The sequence below is a fragment of the Euprymna scolopes genome, chromosome 9 (assembly GCF_053919585.1).
Source record: "Euprymna scolopes isolate OS-2025 chromosome 9, ASM5391958v1, whole genome shotgun sequence".
Lineage (NCBI taxonomy): Eukaryota > Metazoa > Mollusca > Cephalopoda > Sepiida > Sepiolidae > Euprymna > Euprymna scolopes.
Window position 1 is genome coordinate 35,296,144 of NC_136490.1, and position 22,500 is coordinate 35,318,643.

Genomic DNA, 22,500 nt, shown 5'->3' on the forward strand with positions numbered 1-22,500 from the left:
GATTCCGATAACCCCAGATCTCCCAATTTTTCCAATTCCCAATTCTGATTCCGATTAATCGTCCAACACTAAAAAATAGTTCGATTGTGATGGACTTTAGCTTTTATTTGGCCACCTTTTAGTATTAACTCGTAGATTTATACATCATTACCCAGTGAAACTTTTATCTCCATCTCTCTCTTTTTCTCTCTTTCCTCTTCCATTTTTCCCTCCTTTTATCCAAACTCCTCTCTCCTCCACCCAGCTCATGCCTCTATAGTTAGATATACATACATACACACAGATAACTCTCCTTTATACGATAAATTTTTTGAGCAACAAGTTGACGTTTTCTTTTCATATTAGTAAATAACATAGAGAGAGAGAGAAAAAATAACCCTACTCCCCTCTTATGAAACTTGCCCCAGTTGACCTTCAGAGAATGAATATTTTTTTTTCTTAAATTTTAGTTATTATTCATACTTAGCATTGCTGATCAAGAAAATACCGACTTTGTGGGTGTCTTTTGTGTAGTTTTTTTTTCTACTTTTATCTGAGCATACAAACACACAGATAACGACTCTTTATATAATAGAGAATATTTTGATTAAATGCATTCATAAATATAATTATTCTAATTTGAAAAATGTCTCAAAATCTGACAGAACTTTTGTTTCACACGGAGAAAGTTATTTTGATTAAATCTCTGATTCAACTTGAATTTTCAACCTAGAACTGTGAATGCATTGAACACAGCTATGCACTAATTCTATTAATATCTGCTTCGATCTCACCACTGTGGACTGCAATCGTATAAGTTCATCTGTAAGCTGCCGTCTAGTTCCTCTCTTTTACTTCAGTTAGTTTAAAGAGATCAAGGGAGCTAACTTCTCCTGGAGTCAACACTTGATTTTATTAGGATTTAAATTTATATCCAAGAGTTCTTTTTAAGATAGGCTTTATCACTTTTATGGCTTCTATCTGTATTCTGCTACAGCTTGGTAATGGGAGCAACTTGCTTAATGAAAATAACTGGTATGATGTTTATTTTTTTGGAGACCATGTTGTTTTTAAATTGTTCTTGAGGTTCTAATATTTTGTTATCTTTCCCCGACTCTATATTCATTTGGAGCAGTAAGATCAGCAATGAGTGCAGTCCTTTCAGGTTTGTTCCATATTACAATGTCTGGATGGCCTTGTCTTTTCTGTACTTTCCCACCTGCATGTCTTGGTCATCTCTCTTGTATATCTCATAGAATAAACGAATATAGAATTGTCTGTTGTATTGCTGTAAAGTTTGGTTAACTGCTTCGTCAAATAATGCTGCTTGTTACATCTTCCATAATGAATTTTAACTTTCGAAAGACATTAAATTAATTCAATGACATAGTCGCGACAAGAAAATAATTGAATCAGCAATATAGAGAAAATTGCAGAAAATGATTTTAATTTGATTTTCTTTTCTGGCCTGGAAGACATTGATTTGCTGATATGGCATTTTTTTCAAGTATAATAGTGATGTTTTTTCACAGTCTCTCTCTCTCTCTCTCTCTCTCTCTCTCTCTCTCTCTCTCTCTGTCTTTCTTATTCTCATAACATGCAACAAGTTATAGAATTGAATTTGCTGATATGAGAATTGGTCAATTCAAAAACAACAGTCTGTTCAATTTCATTTAAAAATAATCTGTTTGATTGTTCCGATTTTGTTTATTATTCACAGAATATAGAGCTTGTTCAACGAAAGATAAAAAAAAAAATAAGCAAGAATTGGAACTAAAAAAAAATAAATAAATAAAAATAAACCAAGATTTGGAGATTGAAATTTTCAGTGTCATTCATAAAATATCGAATCAATAAGAAGGGGAGAGGGGTATTTGGTTTTCCCCAAATAATATGTGGCACAGAGGTTGGAAGGTGAAATTAACAAGCTCTAAAGGGAGCACACTCTTGCTGAGTACATAGTCAAGCATCGATCAGCCTGCTTAACTAGTAAAGGTATCTTGGGTAATAGGCTATAAATCAACCTCCTTAAATCAAAGAAATACTGCCTGGATAGATGCACCTTCTAATTCAGAACTGCCAAGTGCTATGAGTGTATCTTCAGCGAGTATGACCTGGTGTTACCAGATTAGGTTGTCTGAAGATACCGGATTCCTGACCTAAAATGCACCAAACACTGATGTTTTTTTTTTCTTTCCCTTTACAAAACTCAAATATGTTCTGCAAAGCCAAAAACAAAAAGAAATTTTTCTCCATAAAACAACCAAACCAAACACCATGAATAAAATAAAATTGTCATTTTTATATTTTTTCCTTTTTTTGTGTGTAATTATTTCCTTGATTTTTCAATTTAAGTAATTTCTATCTTTTTCAGGCTAAAAATGACGTCAAATTGTGGGGTATTGACAGAGACAGTTATAGGCGCATCCTCATGGTAAGTATATCTAGTAGTTTTTTTTAATTAAAAATAGTCATAATTATACATTGCTAAATATAGTTAAATATACTCAACGATTTTGGAACGATATTCTATTTTTACTTCTCAAAAATAAATTATAAACAATATTATTTACATGTTTTGGAGTGTTTTACTTGATTAGCATTATCGTCATTTTTACAATGTTAAATGCTGTTTAGATTATCAAATAATAAAAAAAGGCACCTGAAAAAAACAAAGTTCAAAAATTGTAACATTGTTAAAATGACAAAAAAACAATTTGGAAAAATGTGCAAATTAAAAAGAAAACCATATCTCAAAAATATCAGCAAAATATTAAAAAAAATAAAAAAGGGGGTGATATTCAATCAGGAAGAAAACTTTGTCCATAACATCTCTTTACTTGAAATCCCATTAAAACATTTTTGATTACATTTAAATTACGGAGAAACATCAGTTTTCAAATTTGGTAAGTTCCAGATTATTGAAAGAAGAATGGTCCAATATATTTTCCAATGTCGACACAATTCTTATGAGTTTAAAAACCAAGCAAAACGTCTTTTGAATTTATCATAATTTTCTAGATTAAACCATGACCACATTTTAATCAAAAGTATATTGCATATTTGTTGATATGTGTGTGTGTGTTTATATATATATATATATATATATATATATATATATATATATACACACACACACATTAAGATTCACCTTATTTCATAGCTGATGGTGTAGTAGGTTAGAGGTTTGACTGTTAAATTCTTGGGTTTCAATTCAACTAAAAATCCTGTAAACATTAGAAAAGGTCCTACATGGATTGATCTACATTTCGATGATATTAACCGTCTCATAGAGAGTACAAAAATGACTAATATAATTAAAGAATGTTTAATATCTTTTTTTTATTTTCCTTTAAAGGAAAAAAAAAAGGTTATTAGTAAAGATGACATTTGGCAAACAGACACCAATTAAAACATGTCATTTATTGTTTAGACACGTCACTCTCACTCTTCCACTAATATACAAGTTAGAAAAGCATTTCATCCAAGGCACGAAAATTGTTAAACAAAATGTTTTTACTATAAGCTTTAAAAATAAAGGTACAAGATTCAATTTGAAATTTATTTATCTATAAATTGCACTTTTATAAATTTTACAAAGTAAGGTATAAAAATTTAATTTAGATTGAATCAAAAAATTACCTTGGATTTATTTTGTTATGTAGATTCAGCAGAATGTACATAACATAAAATAAATCCAAGGTAATTTAAAAAAAAAATAATCATTGAAAATTTTATGTCTATATCATTAATTGCTAGATGAAAGATAATGTTTTTATCCCTACACCAAAACTGAACCTCAACCACCTTGCAGCATTGAAACTGAGCACCTAGGATTAAATTCTTTATCTTTTCTCCGATGGACGTACTGCCTACCATCAGTGCCTAGCCTATTGAACTTGCTTTCATCGCTAAAAAGCACTTTTGACCAATATGAAGAGTCATGATCTTCATTGCATCTGACAAAGTCCAGACGGCACTTTCTGTTTTTTACAGAAATCATTGGCTTGCATCTTGCAACATATCCTCGCAAATTAAATTTCTTTAATCTGTTCTTGACAGTAGAAAGAGAGCATTTTTTAATAAGATTGCACTGTTGTTAGATTTGGGGAGTTGTTTTAAATCTGTTTCTTAGGCTGAGGATCTTGATAGCATTGTCTTCCCTGTTAGAAGTAACTCTAGTACAATCAGATTTAGGGGCATCACAAACACTACCGGTGTTTTGGCGTTTTAGCACAGTCTTTCGTGCTGTGTTCTCATCAAATTTCAATTTGCGGCCAATTTGTTGATTGGATAAACCAGAAAGGTGGAGATTAATGAGCTCCTGACGATCATTAAGAGAAAGTCGTGGCATATAGACTAAATGTTACGTTGTATAACCTGGGACAACAACAATTACAATTAGAGATGTTTTGTTGCCTGTTGGTGGATATTTTAAACTGATTCAGGGGCGATAATTTAAGCTGGTTTTAAGCAAATTTGTAGCTGCAGACTTTCTTTTTGCCTTCTCAATTTGAAGTTACTTTTTTTAAAATTGACGTGAACACTAGAATATTTCAATTAAATGTCAAATATGAACAGGTAAAATTATAGCATAATAAAAGGCAAATTAAATGAGGTATAGGTTGTTTAAACAGTTACATTAAATTTAGCTTAAATTTGCAGTTTTTGAAAAATTACAAATGTGGACTTTCTTTTTGCCAGCACTGTATCTGTTAAGAAATTCTTCTTGCATAACTAAAAATAACAAGTCTGTTTACTTATCTATTATCCATAAGAATAATATAGAAGTAAAGAGTCATATTTGCTGTCTAATTTACACATGCGTTTACGGTGTGTACAAACACACTATGTAAATTAACTAAAAAGAATCACTGTTTCTCTAAATGCTTCCGGACATTAAAAACTATTAGAGAACGGTTCAGTCAATGCAGAGTGAGAGCAGGCGAAATAAATATGTAGATTGCTAAGGTTTGGATGACTTGTTCAGTTACTTGGAAGTAAAACTGAAATATTTTCAAACATAATTCAATTTTAGAACTAAGGAAAGGAATGTTTTAGCATGTATTTTGTGTCATTAAATCATGCATGCAAAAAAAAGCCTTAAAGAAACAAACATCGAATAACTCAACTTCAGCATAATGATAATTTGAAGTGACTGAAATATGGGAAACAGATTCTGTAGATAACAACGATAAAGAAAATGATAAAAGAAGAGTAATTATTTCTCTAAATTCATCAAGAACTATTAGAGAATGATTGAATCAACATAAAAAGACAAGAGTTGAAAAGAATATACATTTAAGAGAGATCGCTGACTTGATCATTTAAATTATATCCACCCATCCATCACCTTGAGCCCTGGAAAGGCATAGGCCATCTACAACTTTGTAGATGCTTTTGTAATGAGGAGTTCTTTTTGTGGGTGAGGATGCTGGCTCCATGCCCAACCTTCCCAGAATGGTACATACAGTGCCTATCCTTCCCAAATGGTCACCCATCTGGTACTGGCTAGGCTCAATGTTGCTTAACTTCGGTAATCTGGTGAAAACCGGTGTGTCAACGTGATTGTGCCGTACATGTTTAAATTATATGTTGTTACTAATTAGAACAATTAAGTCAATCTTTTCTAACATAAACCAATCCCAAAACTATTTCAGCATGTGTTTTGTGTTATTAGTATATTGAAAAAAGGCCTTAAGGCAACAAATATTAATAAACTTGCAGTTAGTATAACTAACGGCCTGTGAAAATTCTATGATTGTATCTTTATCTGTTTTATATTGCTGCTATATATTTGGACATCCGGTGTGAATGCAGATCCCACCATTTTATTGTACCACTTTTATTCAAATTGATACTTATCTCAAATACCCAAAGGCAACTTAAATTTCCAAAAAACTTAAAAAAATATAATTTTAAAATTACCAATTCAATTTTGTTTTTCAGTTGATCTGATAAAAATTGCTCACAGAAAAAAGCAAAATCGATTTCTTTGAATGCAAACATATTTAGATATTTTAATATGCTTTTAGAAATGCTGTGTTAATCCCTGTGTGTTTAAAATAAATTATTTCTAGTTTTTAAAAATTTGGAGAAGATTGATGATTCGGATTATTCAGACTATTCTCATCTTGGCTGTTATTTTCACGTTGTTTTGGTTAAAGGTTACATCAACGGGAACGTTGTGAAAATGACAAGCAAAGTGAGAAAAGCAGTTCTAAGAATCTATAAATTATTTTCTTTAATTTCTTTGATTTTCCCAACGTATTGTAATATTTCCTTGCTGGTATACCTACCCCCAATTCTCTGCCTGTAAACACTGGCTACTGTTCCATTTCACTACAAATGAGTCCATAGATATTCATGAATTCTATTATTTTGGGATGACTTGAATTTCAGCGTTAATATTTATCTTAACAGCAGAGTCTCACCATGTTAACCAATCGAAGAGTCTATTAGCAAGATGTGTATGTGTGAGGGGATTTTAATGAATCTTCTCCTTCTCATAATGATGAAGATGAAGAAAGACACTTATTTTAGGAGCACTAGGAACCATACCGAAAATCTTTGAAAAAAAAATGGGAGAAATTGGAATGGAAAAGATTAGCTTAGACGATACAAAGGATAACAATAATGAAAATGGCTGAAATATTAAGGAAAACCCTTGAATGTAGAGACTAACGCACTTGAGCTACAGGCACAAACCAGACATACAGAAACTGCTACAGATGTAAAACGCAAAGAGACATCATATGGAATATTGGAAACTGAAACTGTATAATTGTAACTTAGCTCTCTGCCCCATTTGTGTGTGTGTGTGTGTGTGTGTTACCATAAACTGGCACCACACCAAATAAGTGAGGAGGGTTAAGGAGGATGGAAAAACTGAGGAATTAAAGCACTAGCCTGACCTCTGCTGGTTGAGTGCAAAGAGGACTGGGGACTTGGGGAAGCTTATTGCTTATTCCAGTGAAGACCAATGGTCGCTGCCAATGAGAAATCAATGGTAAGCGATTGTTGTGATAACGCAAATTCATCTACAAAGGTTATCGAAAGAGGTGGAGGGAACTTAAAATCTGGGGAGACTTGTTGTCACTCAGACTCCAGAGAACACCAAGTTGAAATCTTTAATGATTTGTGTGACTACTCCTAAGGAGTAAATAATATTTAACAACAACAATAAAAAACATCGATTGGACATGAAGCACAATAATATATACAGTGTGAAGATATATGGAAGTGAAACATGGCCAGTGAGGATTGAGGACGTATACTGCATGGAGAGCAATGATATGAGACTGATACAATGGATGTGTGGTGTGAGCCTTAAAAACAGGCTTAGATCTGATGAGCTCAGAGAAAGATGAAATCTGGATAGTATAGATAGATGTATGCAGAACAGAAGATATTAAGGTTATGACCATGTTGAAAGAACGGTGAGAGTTGTTGGGTCAGTAGATGCTGAATAGATAAGGTAGCAGGTTCAATTCACAGGAGAAGACTAGCAAACATATCAGAAGAAGTGATAAAGATGGGCTTCAGAGAAAGAGAAATAAAGACCTGGTCAGAGATAGGTTAATTTGGAAGTCTATTTCTTCGAGCTGTCCACCACATGCCTGTATGTAAAACAAACATTTAACCAAATATGATGATGATGGTAATAAGATTATTGTTTGTCATTTGTCTGACAAAACACATTTCTATCATAAACCCGTCTAAGAATGGGTATTTTTCTAGTAGCTTTTTAAAACCTGAAGCAATTTGTTCTCATACTTCAAGAATTTTGGCAATTACTTGGATAGAAATCCACAAAATAAATCTCTCAAAATTGAAAACAATCTACAGATATCAATATATAGTGTCAGTCTTGAATGCTTGTTATTTTCAATCTAAGACTTTTCTTTTGTCTGCCGGAAAAATTCATCGCCGTCATTTATCATCATTAGAATCTTGCAATGGAAAGATTGCATGCCAGTCCCCAAATTTCCATTGTCCATTTTCACAGAACCTCGTTCTCATTTAGGTGCCTGATATTAAAATGTCAGGAACCTTTTGGCTTCCTTCTTGAATAATGTGACTTTGACTCTCAGCCTCACCTCACACTGCAACATTCTAATATCAGCTGCACACTTTATATCAAACATGATTATCCTTCCCACAAATAACAAATATTTTTCTTCCTCCCACAAGGTCTGCTTTGTTATTCATTTATTTTTTGTCAACTTGTTTCAACAATGCAATTTATCTTTTTGCAATAGATTTTTCCTTAAGAAAATAAAGCAAAAAAAAAAACCAACAACAAAATAAACGGTATTCTCAAACAAACAGCAAATTTGTTAAATATTATTCATCTATTATATAAAAGGCAATTTAAAAAAAAATTTTTTTAAAATTTTATTCAGCTTGTTTGAGCTGGGGATAGGGCTAACGTATTCGCATGCTAACTCATATTCCAACCAACAGATTTTTTTTTTTAATTTCTGACTATCCCTTTAAGTGCAATTGTTTAAATTTCTCTTGGTTCATTGAGTATATTTGCCATGTAGTTTTTTTGTTTTGCTTTTGTAGGTGTGTATGTTTGTATGTCCAGCTAAAAGGAAAAAAAAAATCTGCAAAACAAGCACCCACAAAGTTGATATTGCTCGGCACTGCCCCGATTGAATATCTAAAATTTAGAAAGAAAAAATTCATTCTTTGATCCTTAATTGCACAGTTTTTTTTTGTTTTTCAGGGGAGGGTGTGTGAGGGTTTCATCTATTTGATATATTAACTGAAGGGAGGTAACTCTGTTTTTAAGGGACCATTTCCCTTCTGTTGATATATTCCTTGTATAATCTCTAAAAGTGTGAGTGTGTGTATATCCAGAGAGAGGAATGAGCAGAGAAGAAAGAAAGGGAGAAATAGGAATATGTTACATTTTGGCGCTCGGCAATGCGGAGTAGCCCTGCTAGTAATGAATCAAGGCCAGTAGTGACCGCTTGTTATTCTCTTTTGAATGAAGGAAGGTGCACAATTAGTCTAATGGATACAACTGCAAACTATGGAATCGGCTATGCAATTTTTAAATCGTAGTGATTTGATTGTATTTAATTGTGCACTAATATTGTTGAAAAAGGTATGACTCCTGCATCCTTTTCCATATAATGTAAAATAGCAACAGTTGTATGTCCGATGCTGTCTTGATATCTTTAGATATCTCAACTTTTGTATAGTCATCAAGTGTCACTTATAAGCACTAGACAATACGATTTCATGGTTCAAGTCTTTTATTATTTATTTGACCAGAAGAATATTATGCGGATTATGGTATTAATTGCCATTTAGATGTATCTAGGAGGGGAGCTGTATCTTACCAGTTCTCAGAAATGCTTCTACCGAGTCTCAAATCTGTTCCAGCACCTTCATTTCTAGATAAATTAAATGCAAGGATAAATGCTCAAAGCAGATTAGCTCCATTTAAGAATTTCAGTTGCATAAATTAACAGATGCAATATGAGAGGAGGGGGGCGTTTTATGGCTTACAAATTTAGATTATGTATTTTTATACATGACTAGCAGGCCACCCGGCATTCCCCGGTCATAAAATACACTTAAATATGATATTTTGATTAATGCAGATTTCGTATTTATTATTATATTATATTGAACCAATATATAGTAATGATTTTAAAAAGTTAAAAAAAACAAAAAAAAAACAACTCAAGCACCACCACCGAGAATCAAAACCAAAATGTGTAGCTTACGATTTACTTTTTCCTTTGACATTAATGCCTAAACTATGAAGACATGTTTGCTGCAAAACTAAAAATTAAAACATGAACCAATAGCTATTACGTTACGCATGCATATTTGTAATGCCATCATTCGACCTTCACTTGGTGTTATACCGGCCTTTCTATACATAAGGGAAATTACACCGGTTCTCACTATATATATAGTGCCAGTAATGTCTACACTGGTGAGAAGGAGCGACAATACTCCACTGCCTAGCTGAGTGCTAGTCAGTTATACCCGTATTCCTACCTTTGTACCTGTGATGTTAATACACTTCATTTGTTAAACCAACCTCGACTTGATTTTCTTCTTTTACTATTGTGTTATGACACAATACTTGGCAAATTCCATTTCTTTAATTTTCACACTTTTGCACCGATTTTCCCTGGCTAAAACCCAAATATAAAGTTCCGCATGGGTTCGAATACCCTATATAGTAAGTTTCATGTCTAATCACCAAAAACTGACAGGAGTTTGGTAGGCAACATCTTTTTAAACAAATATATACATAGGCACACATAAATACATATAGAAAGAGGTTTGTGTTTACTATAACCTTTTTACACAAATATTACACAAATATAAATCATGTAGAATATCTGCATGAATATAATTACACGTAATAGTTAAATAAAGATGATTACCCCATAAAAAAAAAAAAAAAAACTAATAGGGAATTAATTAAAATTAATGGCTAAAAGAATATGCAAATTAGCTAGATCTTTTGAAGATGAATGCGATTCCACAAAGTTGTATTTTCTTTTTAAATAAATAAATAGTTTTTAATATGAATATCAAAACACACACACACACACACACACAAAAACTTATAGGAGTATAGATTTAGAAGTATAAAAAAATATGCTCTTAGTGTTGAACTAAGGGAGGTAACTCACTGTAGATATTTTATATTGTAAACACTGCATGAATAAAAAACATTTCAATGAAACTTTTTCATTCCTTCTTGTGTGGGAGTTTGAATATATTTAAAGTAACACAAGTAGATTTAAAAAATATCAAAAATGAATAATATAATTTTTCCTGATAAAATAAATACAGAAAACTGAATTTTATTGAAGTACTGGCATTTTTAAAAAGTTGTCCGAGCATGAATGAGGACACCTTTGTATTTTTGGTCCGAACTCTGAACAGTGTGTGCCCATTTTTCTTTTTTTTCTTTTTTTTAATTTTCTAGATATAAATGAAATAAAGTAAAGCATTATTTATGAGCATCTGGCATAAAAGTAGCCCCCCCCTCCTTTTTTTTTTTTTGTAGAACTCTCTAGTACAAAAAGTCATACTACTACTGGATTTTCATGACTGGCATAATGACTAGAACATTCGCTAATGAACCTAGAGATCAGTGTTCAATCCTTGATTGGGTCTTATCAAAAACTAAAAAAAATTGGTACTTTGTGCCTCCTTGCTAAGTATTCATAATTATAAAGTAAGGATAAAACGTTAATGGTGCACTCAAGGGAAAAGAGTGTTATCCTCCCCTACATATTGATGTAGTAGTCAATGAAAAAGGAGCCTTTAAGTAATCCTTCATTATGGTCAATCTATTTCTTCCTTTTTGTATTAGACCCCTCATAAAATTTTATTTGAATGATCTTTGGTATAGGGCTTTGTTTTCAATTCATCCTCAGACAGACATCACAAATATAGTATAGATTTGTATGATTGGTAATTTAAAGTTTTGTAAATTGATTTTTCTTTCCTTTTCCAGGGCAGCACAATCAGAAAAAGAAAAATGTATGATGAATTTCTCTGCAAAGTGTCCATACTGGGTGAGTTTTTTTTTTTTACTTGAATATTTATCCTATCATTCTGACAATTTGCTCTTCACTCTTATTTGAACGATTGTTGTTGTTATATTCACGTTGTTGTTGCTATTGTTGCAGTAGTAGTAGTAATAATAATAATAATAGTAAGGCCGTAACACTATTAAATCTGTATCCAGTTAGAAAGTTGAATGAAAAATCTTAAGAAAGTATAATGGAAATATTAAATTAAGCCTGGTACAGTAGTAATAATAATTAGTAACATTGATTTTCATTGAGAAAATTAATTTCATTCATTAAAGTAATAAAACAGTCTGTTTATTTTTACAACTCTTTTGTAAAGATTTAATTTTAAAATCTTCAAGATTTGCAAAATATTTGATTTTAATGATGTAATTAAGTTTCAGAATTTTAAAGATTAGGATCAATAATTTGGATTATTCTCATTATTGTGCCAATTTTCATTGTTATATTCACAATGTTTTGGCCGATGTAACTTCTGATCTTCTTCAGGTGCATCTTTAGAAATTGTGAAATTTTTAAATCTATACAGAATTTCGATCTGGAATCATTATTGTTTTTAAATTCAATAATTATTTTGATTTTAATATAATAAATATTTCTGTTTCACGATATTTTTACTTTTTAAACAAATATTTAAACACTTGTTTAACATTTTCAAATTACAAGTGAAAATTCAAATTTCTTCAATTTCTTTTATTACGGTCACATTTACAAGATAAATTTGCATAAAAATTATCAAAACGTTAATTTATCTCTTAAATGTGTAAAAATTAAGAAATTAATTTGATTTTTCTCTTGCAATTTAAAAATTAAGAAACATGTTTTTATATATGAATAAATGAGAAAGATTTTTTTGTGTATTCATCTTTTTTTTTTAATGTTAATCATCTTCATAGTTGTTTCACCATGTTTCGGCTAATTCATCCTCTGGCCTTCTTCAGGAGGTTAAAGTCTTGTAGCAATACTGCCTTCCATAGTTGTTGTCTCACCACATTTTGGCCAACTAATCCTCTGGCCCGCTTTGGGTAGGATTGAAAAAAAAAAAAATAAACACACCAATTGTGAAGCCTCATTTCAAAGGATTCCAAAAAATAAATAATATATGATATAATTGTACCGTTCATGATTCTTGTTTTGGCATTCATTCAATTAACCTATTTCCTCCCATAATTTTAACCACTTCAATTTTTTTATGAACTTCGTATACCAGATAAAAAAGTGTGAAAAACAATAGTCTGAATAATAATAAATAGAAACAAGCAAACTATTAGGTGATCTCATATGAGATCACTGGGAAAATACCGTTGCAATGACTATAGTATATCTATTAATTTTTGAGTAATCTCATATGAGATCACCGGGAGGTAATGGGTTAATACTTCCAACCGATAAATGGTAGGTGATTTTTGAGGATATTCAAATACAGTAGAACCCCGGCATACAATGGCCCTAGGATATGATTTTTTCAGGTTATGATGTGGAATACAATGTTTTTCCAGCCCCTGGTTACAGTATTTGCCCCGCCTTTAGTGTTATTTATAATGTTATTTGATTATATACATGTGTATTATATACTGTACTGTATTTTGTTGCTAATTTTTAATGCCATATCACGTGGGTCTTACTGTACCATTGATTGTTCATTGTTGTATCTTTGGGTGCAATCACTAATTCTCTGATGCCATGAAAGAAAAAGCACTCCTAAATACATCCAAAATCCAAATGTTTAACTGTGGACACTATACAGTGGGGATAGAATCTTTCTCCAACATGTCTTTTGATATGAATTGACCCAATATTGGCAAAGCAGCTATTATAAAAGATGATTCATCAGAGAAAATCGTTTTTTCCCCAGTCCTACACAGTAAAAGATTTATGAATCTGACAGAAATTTGATCGATTAGAATATTTTTTTTGTGTCAAAAGTAATTTTCTTGCAGGCTTTTTTGGACCTCACTCCACTTCTCAATAGCTGTACTATGCAATCTGAGGCTTCCACATCACTGCTGAAGCACACCTCCCATTCTTTTGTATGTTAAAGGTATGGTTTCCTTGCTGCTTCGGTTGCTTGGAGACTTGAGTAGAAAGTACCAGTTAAGAATTCTTTCTTGACAATCAACCCGACAGGTAATAGGGCAGAAATTGACACTACCTGTCAGACTGAGGTATACTGCTTGGTATAACACTTACCTAAGAGATCCATCCATCCATCTATCCAGACCTTGCTACCCGGCTTTTGGGTGAGGAAAGTTTATTGCTTCTTACCTGAGGAGCACCAACAGGGATGCCGAGGCAAATTTTGATAGGCCAAAGTACCCCTCTTTTGGGGATGCTGGCTTGACATCTTCACCTTCTGACCTTGTGTCACATCTTGCTGTAGTGGGCAGAAGTAAATATCCACTACTTAACTAATTGTTGACTACTAGCTTGCTGATCAAAGAAAGCCGCATCAAATATCGATGATCCCTGGAATACCCTCCAAAATCACCAGTTATAAACATCAATTGAATCAATACAAAAATGAATAAAACTTCTACTGAAGAAGTGAAGTCACTTTTTTTCTTTTTTTTTTTTTTTTTTTTACTTGAAAAAGGTTTTAATAATTATTTTATTAACATTTCCCCTGAATATTCGTTATTCATTTGATATTGAGAAAGAAAACTTTTGCCAATATATTTTGATAGAAACGTGGGTTGTTTGGGTCAAAAATTTGAGCTGCCAAGGGGTCAAAGTTCAAAAGATTTGACATTTGCAGTATTTAGCAAACTACTCAGCTAATTTTGGGTCTAAACATTTGAAATTTATACAGGATGGGTATTCAGACATGCAGGAAGCATTTTAATCAGTTTTGGGGCGAAAATTTGGTTCTCAAGAGGTCAAAGTTGAAAGAGTTGACCTTTGCAGATTCTACCAAATTCCTCTGCCAATTTTGGGTCTAAACACTTGAAATTTTAGATGTAGGTCACTTGGACGTGGGTAAAACTTTGTATTTTGATTTGGGACCAAAATAATAAATGTTAAGGGGTCAAAATTGGGGTCAAAGTTAAAAATAAATTGACATCTGCAGTCTCTACAAAATTACTCAGACAAATATGAACAGTAGATAGGGCCTGAGCAAAGCCGGGCTGAACTGTTAGTAACATATAAAATAATAACATCTGATTTCCGTGCTTTGTGGTAGTAAAATTTAATTATTGAATTTTTTATCATTTTAAATTCTATTAACATATGTTAATCAAATTAAATTTTTTATTTGTCACAGACAACTTGGATAAATGGGAGCGGTTAAGCATTGCTGACGCCTTAGAGCCTGTCCAATTCGATGATGGACAACAGATTGTCCGGCAGGGAGAACCAGGAGAGGATTTCTTCATTATCACAGAGGTAAAATACCTTTTTGTTCATTGTGTTATGATTTACACACACACACACACACACGTTTCAATTTCTTTCTTAAACCTACACCTTAAATTTTAAATATTTTCTTGAATGCAATCATGATTTTTTAATATATTCTTTGTGCTGTATCTATTTTGAAAGAAAAATCATTTGTTGGATTCGTGGGGATTTATAAAAAAAAAAAAAAAAAAAAAAAAAAAAATCAACTCCCAACCGAATGCTGATTCATGGACGGTTACATACAAAGTGTTTAAAAACATCTCTGTACCTGGGGCCCATGTGTCCTTCTGGTCAGAAAAAGAAAACTAATTAAGAATTAATTTAGCCAATGAGAATCTTGCGCACCCAAAATAAGATATGGACAGCCAACGTGTTTTCAAGCTGAGTGCTTGTGAACCAAAAAAAAAGAGAAGAAAAAAAACAAAACAAAACAAAAAAACAAACCAAAAGAAGCACAAGGCAGTCCTCAAGCAAGAAATCAAATTTGCCTTTTAAGCTAAGAGCTGACAACTACTTTTCTGCTACCGACTATTACAATACCATTAAAAAACAAAACGAAAAGAAGGAATAAACACTTATAAACATTTGTCTTTTAATTCCCTCCTCTTTCTTATCAAACGTATTACTCCCAACACATAAAACCAAACCCTTAACACAAACCACTCACATTCAAGTTGATATTTTATGTATAATGGTTATTTCAAACGTTAAATGTGTTTTGTCTTGTTTTATATGGAATCAATTAATATTACAAGCTGAAATTTATGAAACCAATGCTATAGATTTAAATTTCAACATCTTGTGAGATATCCTATTAGTTGTACTTCAAAATCAATTTTCCTTTTAATGACATATAGTCTTCTGTTGATTTAACTTTACAAAATATAAATATTTTCTTACCAGAAATTAAGAAAAAAAGGAGGGGAGGGGGATGGTGCTTCAATGAATGAAACAAACATGAAATTAACACCTGGGCAACACAAGTATTTATATATAAAGCATAGCGTAATAATCTAAAAGCTTATCGTCTTAGTTTTCCAAGGCAAACTTCCTTGTAGTAAATAATTTTGAATATGGAGGAATTTATGCTTCTGTTTAGGGTTGATTATTTGTGTAAAGCATTTTCTAATTTTTATGGAATCAAAAAAAGAAAAAAAAAAAATTTATTTGTTGAGCGATCCTCTTAGATAATCAATTCCTCGGGTTATTTCCAGTCTGTTTGAGTAACAAAAACAGACAAAAAACAAAAATGCAGTTCAAGTGTAAAAAACACATTTTTAAAATTATTTTCAGATCCTTCTCTATCCATGTTGATGTTTTTATTATTGATCAAGAATATCTTGACTTTTTTTTCTTTATTCAGGGAACAGCTGCTGTTCTACAAAGACGAGCTGATAATGAAGAACCCATCGAGGTTGGACGACTGGGTCCTTCTGATTACTTTGGTAAGTCGATTCTTTTTGCCTTTGTATTTTTATCCCTTCTTGAAACTAATACTTTATTTTTATACGCTAAATCGCCAACAATATTTATGAGTTTGAAATTATTTATATCTTTCGCACTGTTTTTTTTTTTTCATCTAAGTGCCTTTTTGTTGTCATTGGTAACTTGAAAATTTTGAACTGAAACCCTTTTTTTTTCTTAATTCACTTTTATAAAATATTCACCAGGGATTAAATTCACAACCTCTAGGTAAAATTGGGTTGTTATTCTCATCCAACCGATAATCTCTTTAACCCTTAACCTTGAGTATTCTCCTGGCCCGTGCCCTGGGTCTTTCCAAGTGATAGCCATAAGTGAAAATAAAGAAAAATGCAGTTCAGAAGGAAAGTAAATGGACCCTGGGTTTACTTTAAGCAGCCTCGTAACTTTATTTTGTCCTTTAGTCCTCACATTCCATGAGCAATGTTTCTGACTTGCTGTTTTTTGGGTTGGAATCTATTCATTTAGTACTTATCATTGGCTTATTTTTTTCTTTGAAGTAATACTCCCCCCCCCCGTTTTTTTTTTTTTTTTAGCTCATTACATCAAGTGGCTTCTTGCCTTGTCTGGATTGATTTCCCTAATTTTCTTTTAATTTAATCTCTTAATCAACACTTTTAGCCATGTGTCCTGTAACAACCAAAATTAACAAACAAAAAATCCTGAAACATTTAAATAAACTAAATATTGTTTTGTGATGCAGGAGTTAAGACATCTAAATTCTCGTATATATTTTTTCTTGGTGAAAATTGAAGTGTGTATTTGATACATGCAAATATATTTAGATGACATATAACACTAGGAATAGACTTTTTGTTGAGTTATAATTTTTACATGAATAAAACAACGTCAGTTTTAATAAAAACTTATTTAAGGATGTGTTGAAAAGTTGGTGATTTCTAGAATAGCTAACAAAGCAAAAAAAATAAAATAAATACATAACAAATAAATGTGGAAGAGTAACTTAGCTTGCATTTGTTAACGTTTATTTATGTATTTTTTTTTTTTTCACTTCCTGTTTTTTTGCTTTGTTAATTAATTTGGAAAATCATCAAATTTTAATACACATCCTTAAATATTTTTTTTTGTTAAGTGAGATTGTTTAGTGCAGTCACAAGGGTGAAGGAGGTTAGGCAATATTTTGTCAGTTGTTGCCACTGATGGCCTCGCAAGCTGTCTTTCTCTACATTCAGAGTAAGTTATACAGCAGCTGTATCAGGAGTATCATGATATATGGCAGTGAATTCTTGGTCCTCTCTTGCCTGACTGCAGTGGGATAACAGATCCATGATTAGATGGATCTGTAACGTGAAATCTGACCAAATCCTGAAAGCGCTACATTTATCCAGCATACAGGTTATCCTAAGGAATCCTATGGAATGTTTATTTTCTTGGATAAATTGTTGAAAAAGCATGGATGTCTTAAATAGCAGGAAGGTTGGATAGCCAATAAAAACTTGGAAGCAGGTGAGTAGGTTAGACCAAACAGAGTGGAATTAGCAGAAGTGAACCTGCTGAACCATGAGAAGTGGGGTTACATAATATCAGAAAACGTCTGACCCTCGAACAAGAAGGAAAAAAATGATATTAAGTGAAGAAAAGAAAATAAATATGTTATTTAAAGTAACATTAGTTTAATTCATATAAAGAATATTTAGCTAACAATGGCAATTATTTTTATTGAAAGAAAAGGCAATGCTTAATGATACCAACTGATATTTATTATTTCAAGAGAAATATTATTAACAGTAAATTATATATATATATATATATATATATATATATATATATATATATATATATAGAGAGAGAGAGAGAGAGAGAGAGAGAGGAATAAATCAGATGTGGAATTACCAAGGATTCTGAGTTTCAACAAAATTATTATTAAATTGGAGAACTAAGGGAGACAACTCTTACTTTCAACTTTTAGTCGTGTGTTAACACATTAAATTCAAGACAAATATGTATTTGATATGCAGCATCATATCTGATTTCATCAATATGACACCGCTCATAAAATGTGTCCGATGCAAGTGAATGGTGATTCAAAAAGGAATAATAAAGGCTTTTCACCTTTACTAATCGATATTATGTACCTCATGATTGATTAGGTGTATAAGAATCAGCCATTAAAAATGCCGTATATGAACTTGAATAAATCAACTTACTATCTTTCGAAGCTTATAACTACTTGAAAAATGTAATTCAAACCCTAATTTTTTTACAATTAAAGGAGCAAAGACCAAATTTAAAAAAAATAACAAGTTTAATAGCAAATTATGTAATATTTGTTTTTTTAATTCGTTTTCTTTAAAAAAAGATTTAAAGAAAATCAACAAAATTTTACTTAGTTCGATCATAAAAAATATATATAAATTCCAAAAAATCACTTAACTATAAAAAATTCTATTTAATGTGTACTTCCATTGTTCATTGTTAAAAATTTACCCATATTTATACTTATATTCCATGTCCTTTTTAAATAAAATACTTTTTAAACAAGGATTAAAAAAAACAAAAAAAACGCAAACTCAGATTTATTGACTGTTCAAATAAAGTGAGAGAAATCTGATTTTTTTTTGTGATTATCTTACAGTGACTTATAAACGCCAGACTTAATGTCTTTTTATTGCGTGCTGTTAACCAAAATTAGTGTTTTTAAGCCTCCGTAGTTGAAAAAAAAGCACATATTCACTTATAAGTTTTTTTTGTTAAACAAAAAGTCTAGTCGAACGATTTTTTTTTTTTTTAATTCTCTTAATGAAATACACACGTTTTTGATTATTATATTATTTCTACTTTATCGAGTGATTTGTTTTTTTTAGAATATCTAAAAAAAGAAAACATTGAATGAAATAGAAAAAAAATTGCCATCAGCGTCCGTTATTTACTTGACAATATAAGCATAACATGAGCTTTCATTTAAAAAAAAAAAAAATCAACGTGATTTTATAAAAAAAAAAAAAGGTTTTACACTTTGGACTTTACAGGTAAATTTCCAAAAATACTTCTTTTTTTTGTTTTAAATTAGAATATTTTATTTATTGATCTTTACTCTTCAATTTGTGATATATAAAACTTTGGTACGTAAATTATTTAAATTTTGATAGACATTTTAAAAATTAAAAAAAAAAAAAAACGTTTGTCTAAAATATTATATTCAGTTTATTGGAAAGAGCATAAAATTTCACATTGACCCTAAAAATATTGTAAAAATTGAACCAATAGAAACATTTTTATAGATTTTTAAAGTTTAAAAATTGAAAAAAATTTCACTCGTTAAATTCAATTGATTTCATACGTAAATGGCAGGTTGAACGCGCACCGGCACTTTATAAACAGTTTTTTTTTTTTTATAAAAAAAATATTTCTATTTTTTAAACAACTTTAATAGTTTATTTTTGAAGTATATTCCATATAGAAAATAAACAACCCACTTTAAAAAGAGAAATTACGAGTTTTTTATATTTTATTCGCAGTTTTGTGTTAGGGGTGTCAAAAATTCCCCCAAAATTCTGATACACCTAATGATTGATCAAGGAGTTCTTCTCTAATTAAATGGGGCTATTTTAAAAGACAATCGAAACAATCTATTAGTATAATAGACAAGGGGAGATAACCTAATATAATCCTTTTATATACACAGACGATGGTCGCTCCAAAAACAAAGCTTTAAAAAAAAAAAAAAAAAAAAACTTTTATAAACTCAAAAAAGTTGAAGAGCTCTGAAGATGGAAGTGGTTTAATTAAAATGAGCAACCTAATGAATATATTTTTCTACATAGTCATGGCCATTCTCAATGCATTTTTACAAGGAGTTCAATGACGCACTCTGTTTCTGACACTCCATGAGAGAGGGGGGGTGCTTTCTGTGACAGAGAAATGAAACTTTCAAGTCATGAATGCATAATTTCAGTCAGGTGTAATAAAAAAATAGGAGGCATTACTTTTGGAACACACCGTATGTGTGTGTACACACACACACACACACACACACACACACACACAGGCAATAGGAATGAAAAGTTTAACCAAACAAAAGCAAGTGTAAACTTAAATCTAATATAAATATTAATATAGTAATCCCAATCAAAAGCTTTTCCTTCTCTCTCTCTCTCTCTCTCTCTCTCTCTCTCTCTCTATATATATATATATATATATATATATATATATATATATATATATAGCGTTTTTCATTCTAGACAAGGTGTGAAGCCATTTAATATAAGACTACTTCAAAAACAAGCTTAGATAGATTTCTATATAATTGTTTAGCTATTTAATTATTTGTCATTATAGTTTTAGTTTTTTTTTTTTATCTATTCTCGTTTGTGTTCAGAGATTTGTCATACTGTACTAATAGAGTTAAGTAAGATTAGTTATTCCCTGATGCTTGTGGAGAAAAAAGTCTGTGAATTTGTATATGGCCAGTGGCAATTGTTTAACACATTCACTGGCAGCTATAGCTCTATAGTGGGGCAGGTTATCTCAATATTCCATAAAAATTTTTCACTTAGTGATATAAGCTCCAAAATTGGCACAAATGACGTTCAGAATATACATTTTAAGAAAAGAACGTTAGCCATCAGAAAATTCAAGATGGCTGCCAATTTTCAAGATGGCTGCCGAAGCAAACCTGACAAATTTTCATTTTGGTGCTTGTATCACCAAATGAAAGCTTGTTTCAGCAATCTACCCCACTATTAAATTTATTTTCATTGCCAAGATATTTTTCTGCAATTTCCAAAAACTAATGTCAACAAATAATGCATATGAATATAATATGGAATATTTATTAAATTTTTATTTATTTTTAAAGGAATTGTCATGGGCCATTTTTACTGAAGGAATTGTCAGTTTTTAACAGTTTGTATATTTTTTTTTGTAATAAAAATAACTCAAATCAGCTTTTATTTACAATGAAGGTACTCATGCAGAGAGTGATCCGTACTGAAATAATAACGTTATTATTTAAAAAGCCATTCTTAACATGGGGGAGGGAAGGGTGTTTTGTACCTATTCTGTACTTTAACCTTACAATTGAATAAAAAAACATAAAACTTTAATTAAACGTGGAAATATGATTTAAAAAATAGCGTGGATCAGTAAGTGCATTAGCACCACACGAATTCGCCCCCCCCCCAAAAAAAAAACAAACAAACAAAAAAAAAAAACACAACATAATACATGACAGGGGCCAAATACGAGATAACTCGTAAACATAATATTCAATATGTGTTATTTTGAGATGCCACTTCAAGTTAAAGACAGTTATTGTACGTGCCGAATGCACATAGACTAATAGGCAAAGAATTTCGTTATTACAAGTTTACTCGTGGCGGGCAACGCTAAGCAAATGCCAAGGTACGAGAATGCTCGTAGTTGGCAACGAATGTGTTAATAAGTGTGGCTTTGGAAGTAAGAGTTGCTTCCCTTTGTTCAAATTTAAAGTGTTTTAGTGATACAAGCGTCTCTTATATGCCGACACATCACAAACCTTAAACAATGTATTTAACAGCAAAAATATTTTCAAATTAAAAATATATTTCTGAATTGCTTGAAGTGTGTGTATGTATATATATATATGTAATGTATGTATATATATATACACACACACACATATATATATATATATATATATATAAATTAAAAATAAGCTTATACATTAGAAATTAAAATTACACTTATAAATTCAAGTAAACCTTATTAAGCAATACTTTTTATATTGATACATCATCATTTACTAAGCCTGTGAACCGCTTAAAGAGTATTGCTGATTGGACGATGAAAGGATTTGGAACAGAGTGAGGGGTAGTGTTTTACAATTATTTCTTGATATTGGATTTGGAGATGATCATGATGTAATTAGCTGGGAAATAATCCTATGGTCTGCCATTCCACAGATAGTTCTTGAAAAGTAACTTTATTCATGGAAATTCCATTTAGTTGAAGGTGCTCAGTGGAAGAAAGAAAAGTTCTTTATAGTAGGACAAGTTTTTATGTAACCAAGAATAAATTAAAAGAATATCACATTACCAGCCTATCGTGTCCTGGA

At 31.2% G+C, this 22,500-nt stretch overlaps 1 protein-coding gene across 3 annotated transcripts in view; it reads left to right on the plus strand.

The window, feature by feature from the left end:
• The window catches only part of LOC145284498 (cAMP-dependent protein kinase regulatory subunit), a 611,528-nt gene that overhangs the window by 585,435 nt on the left and 3,593 nt on the right, over positions 1 to 22,500 (plus strand). For all 3 annotated transcript variants that reach the window (XM_080133376.1, XM_080133374.1, XM_080133375.1), the window contains exons 7-10: positions 2,354 to 2,413; positions 11,486 to 11,546; positions 14,827 to 14,948; positions 16,327 to 16,408. In XM_080133376.1, the coding sequence (XP_079989502.1) occupies positions 2,354 to 2,413; positions 11,486 to 11,546; positions 14,827 to 14,948; positions 16,327 to 16,408 (325 nt within the window). The remainder of the gene's footprint in view (positions 1 to 2,353; positions 2,414 to 11,485; positions 11,547 to 14,826; positions 14,949 to 16,326; positions 16,409 to 22,500) is intronic.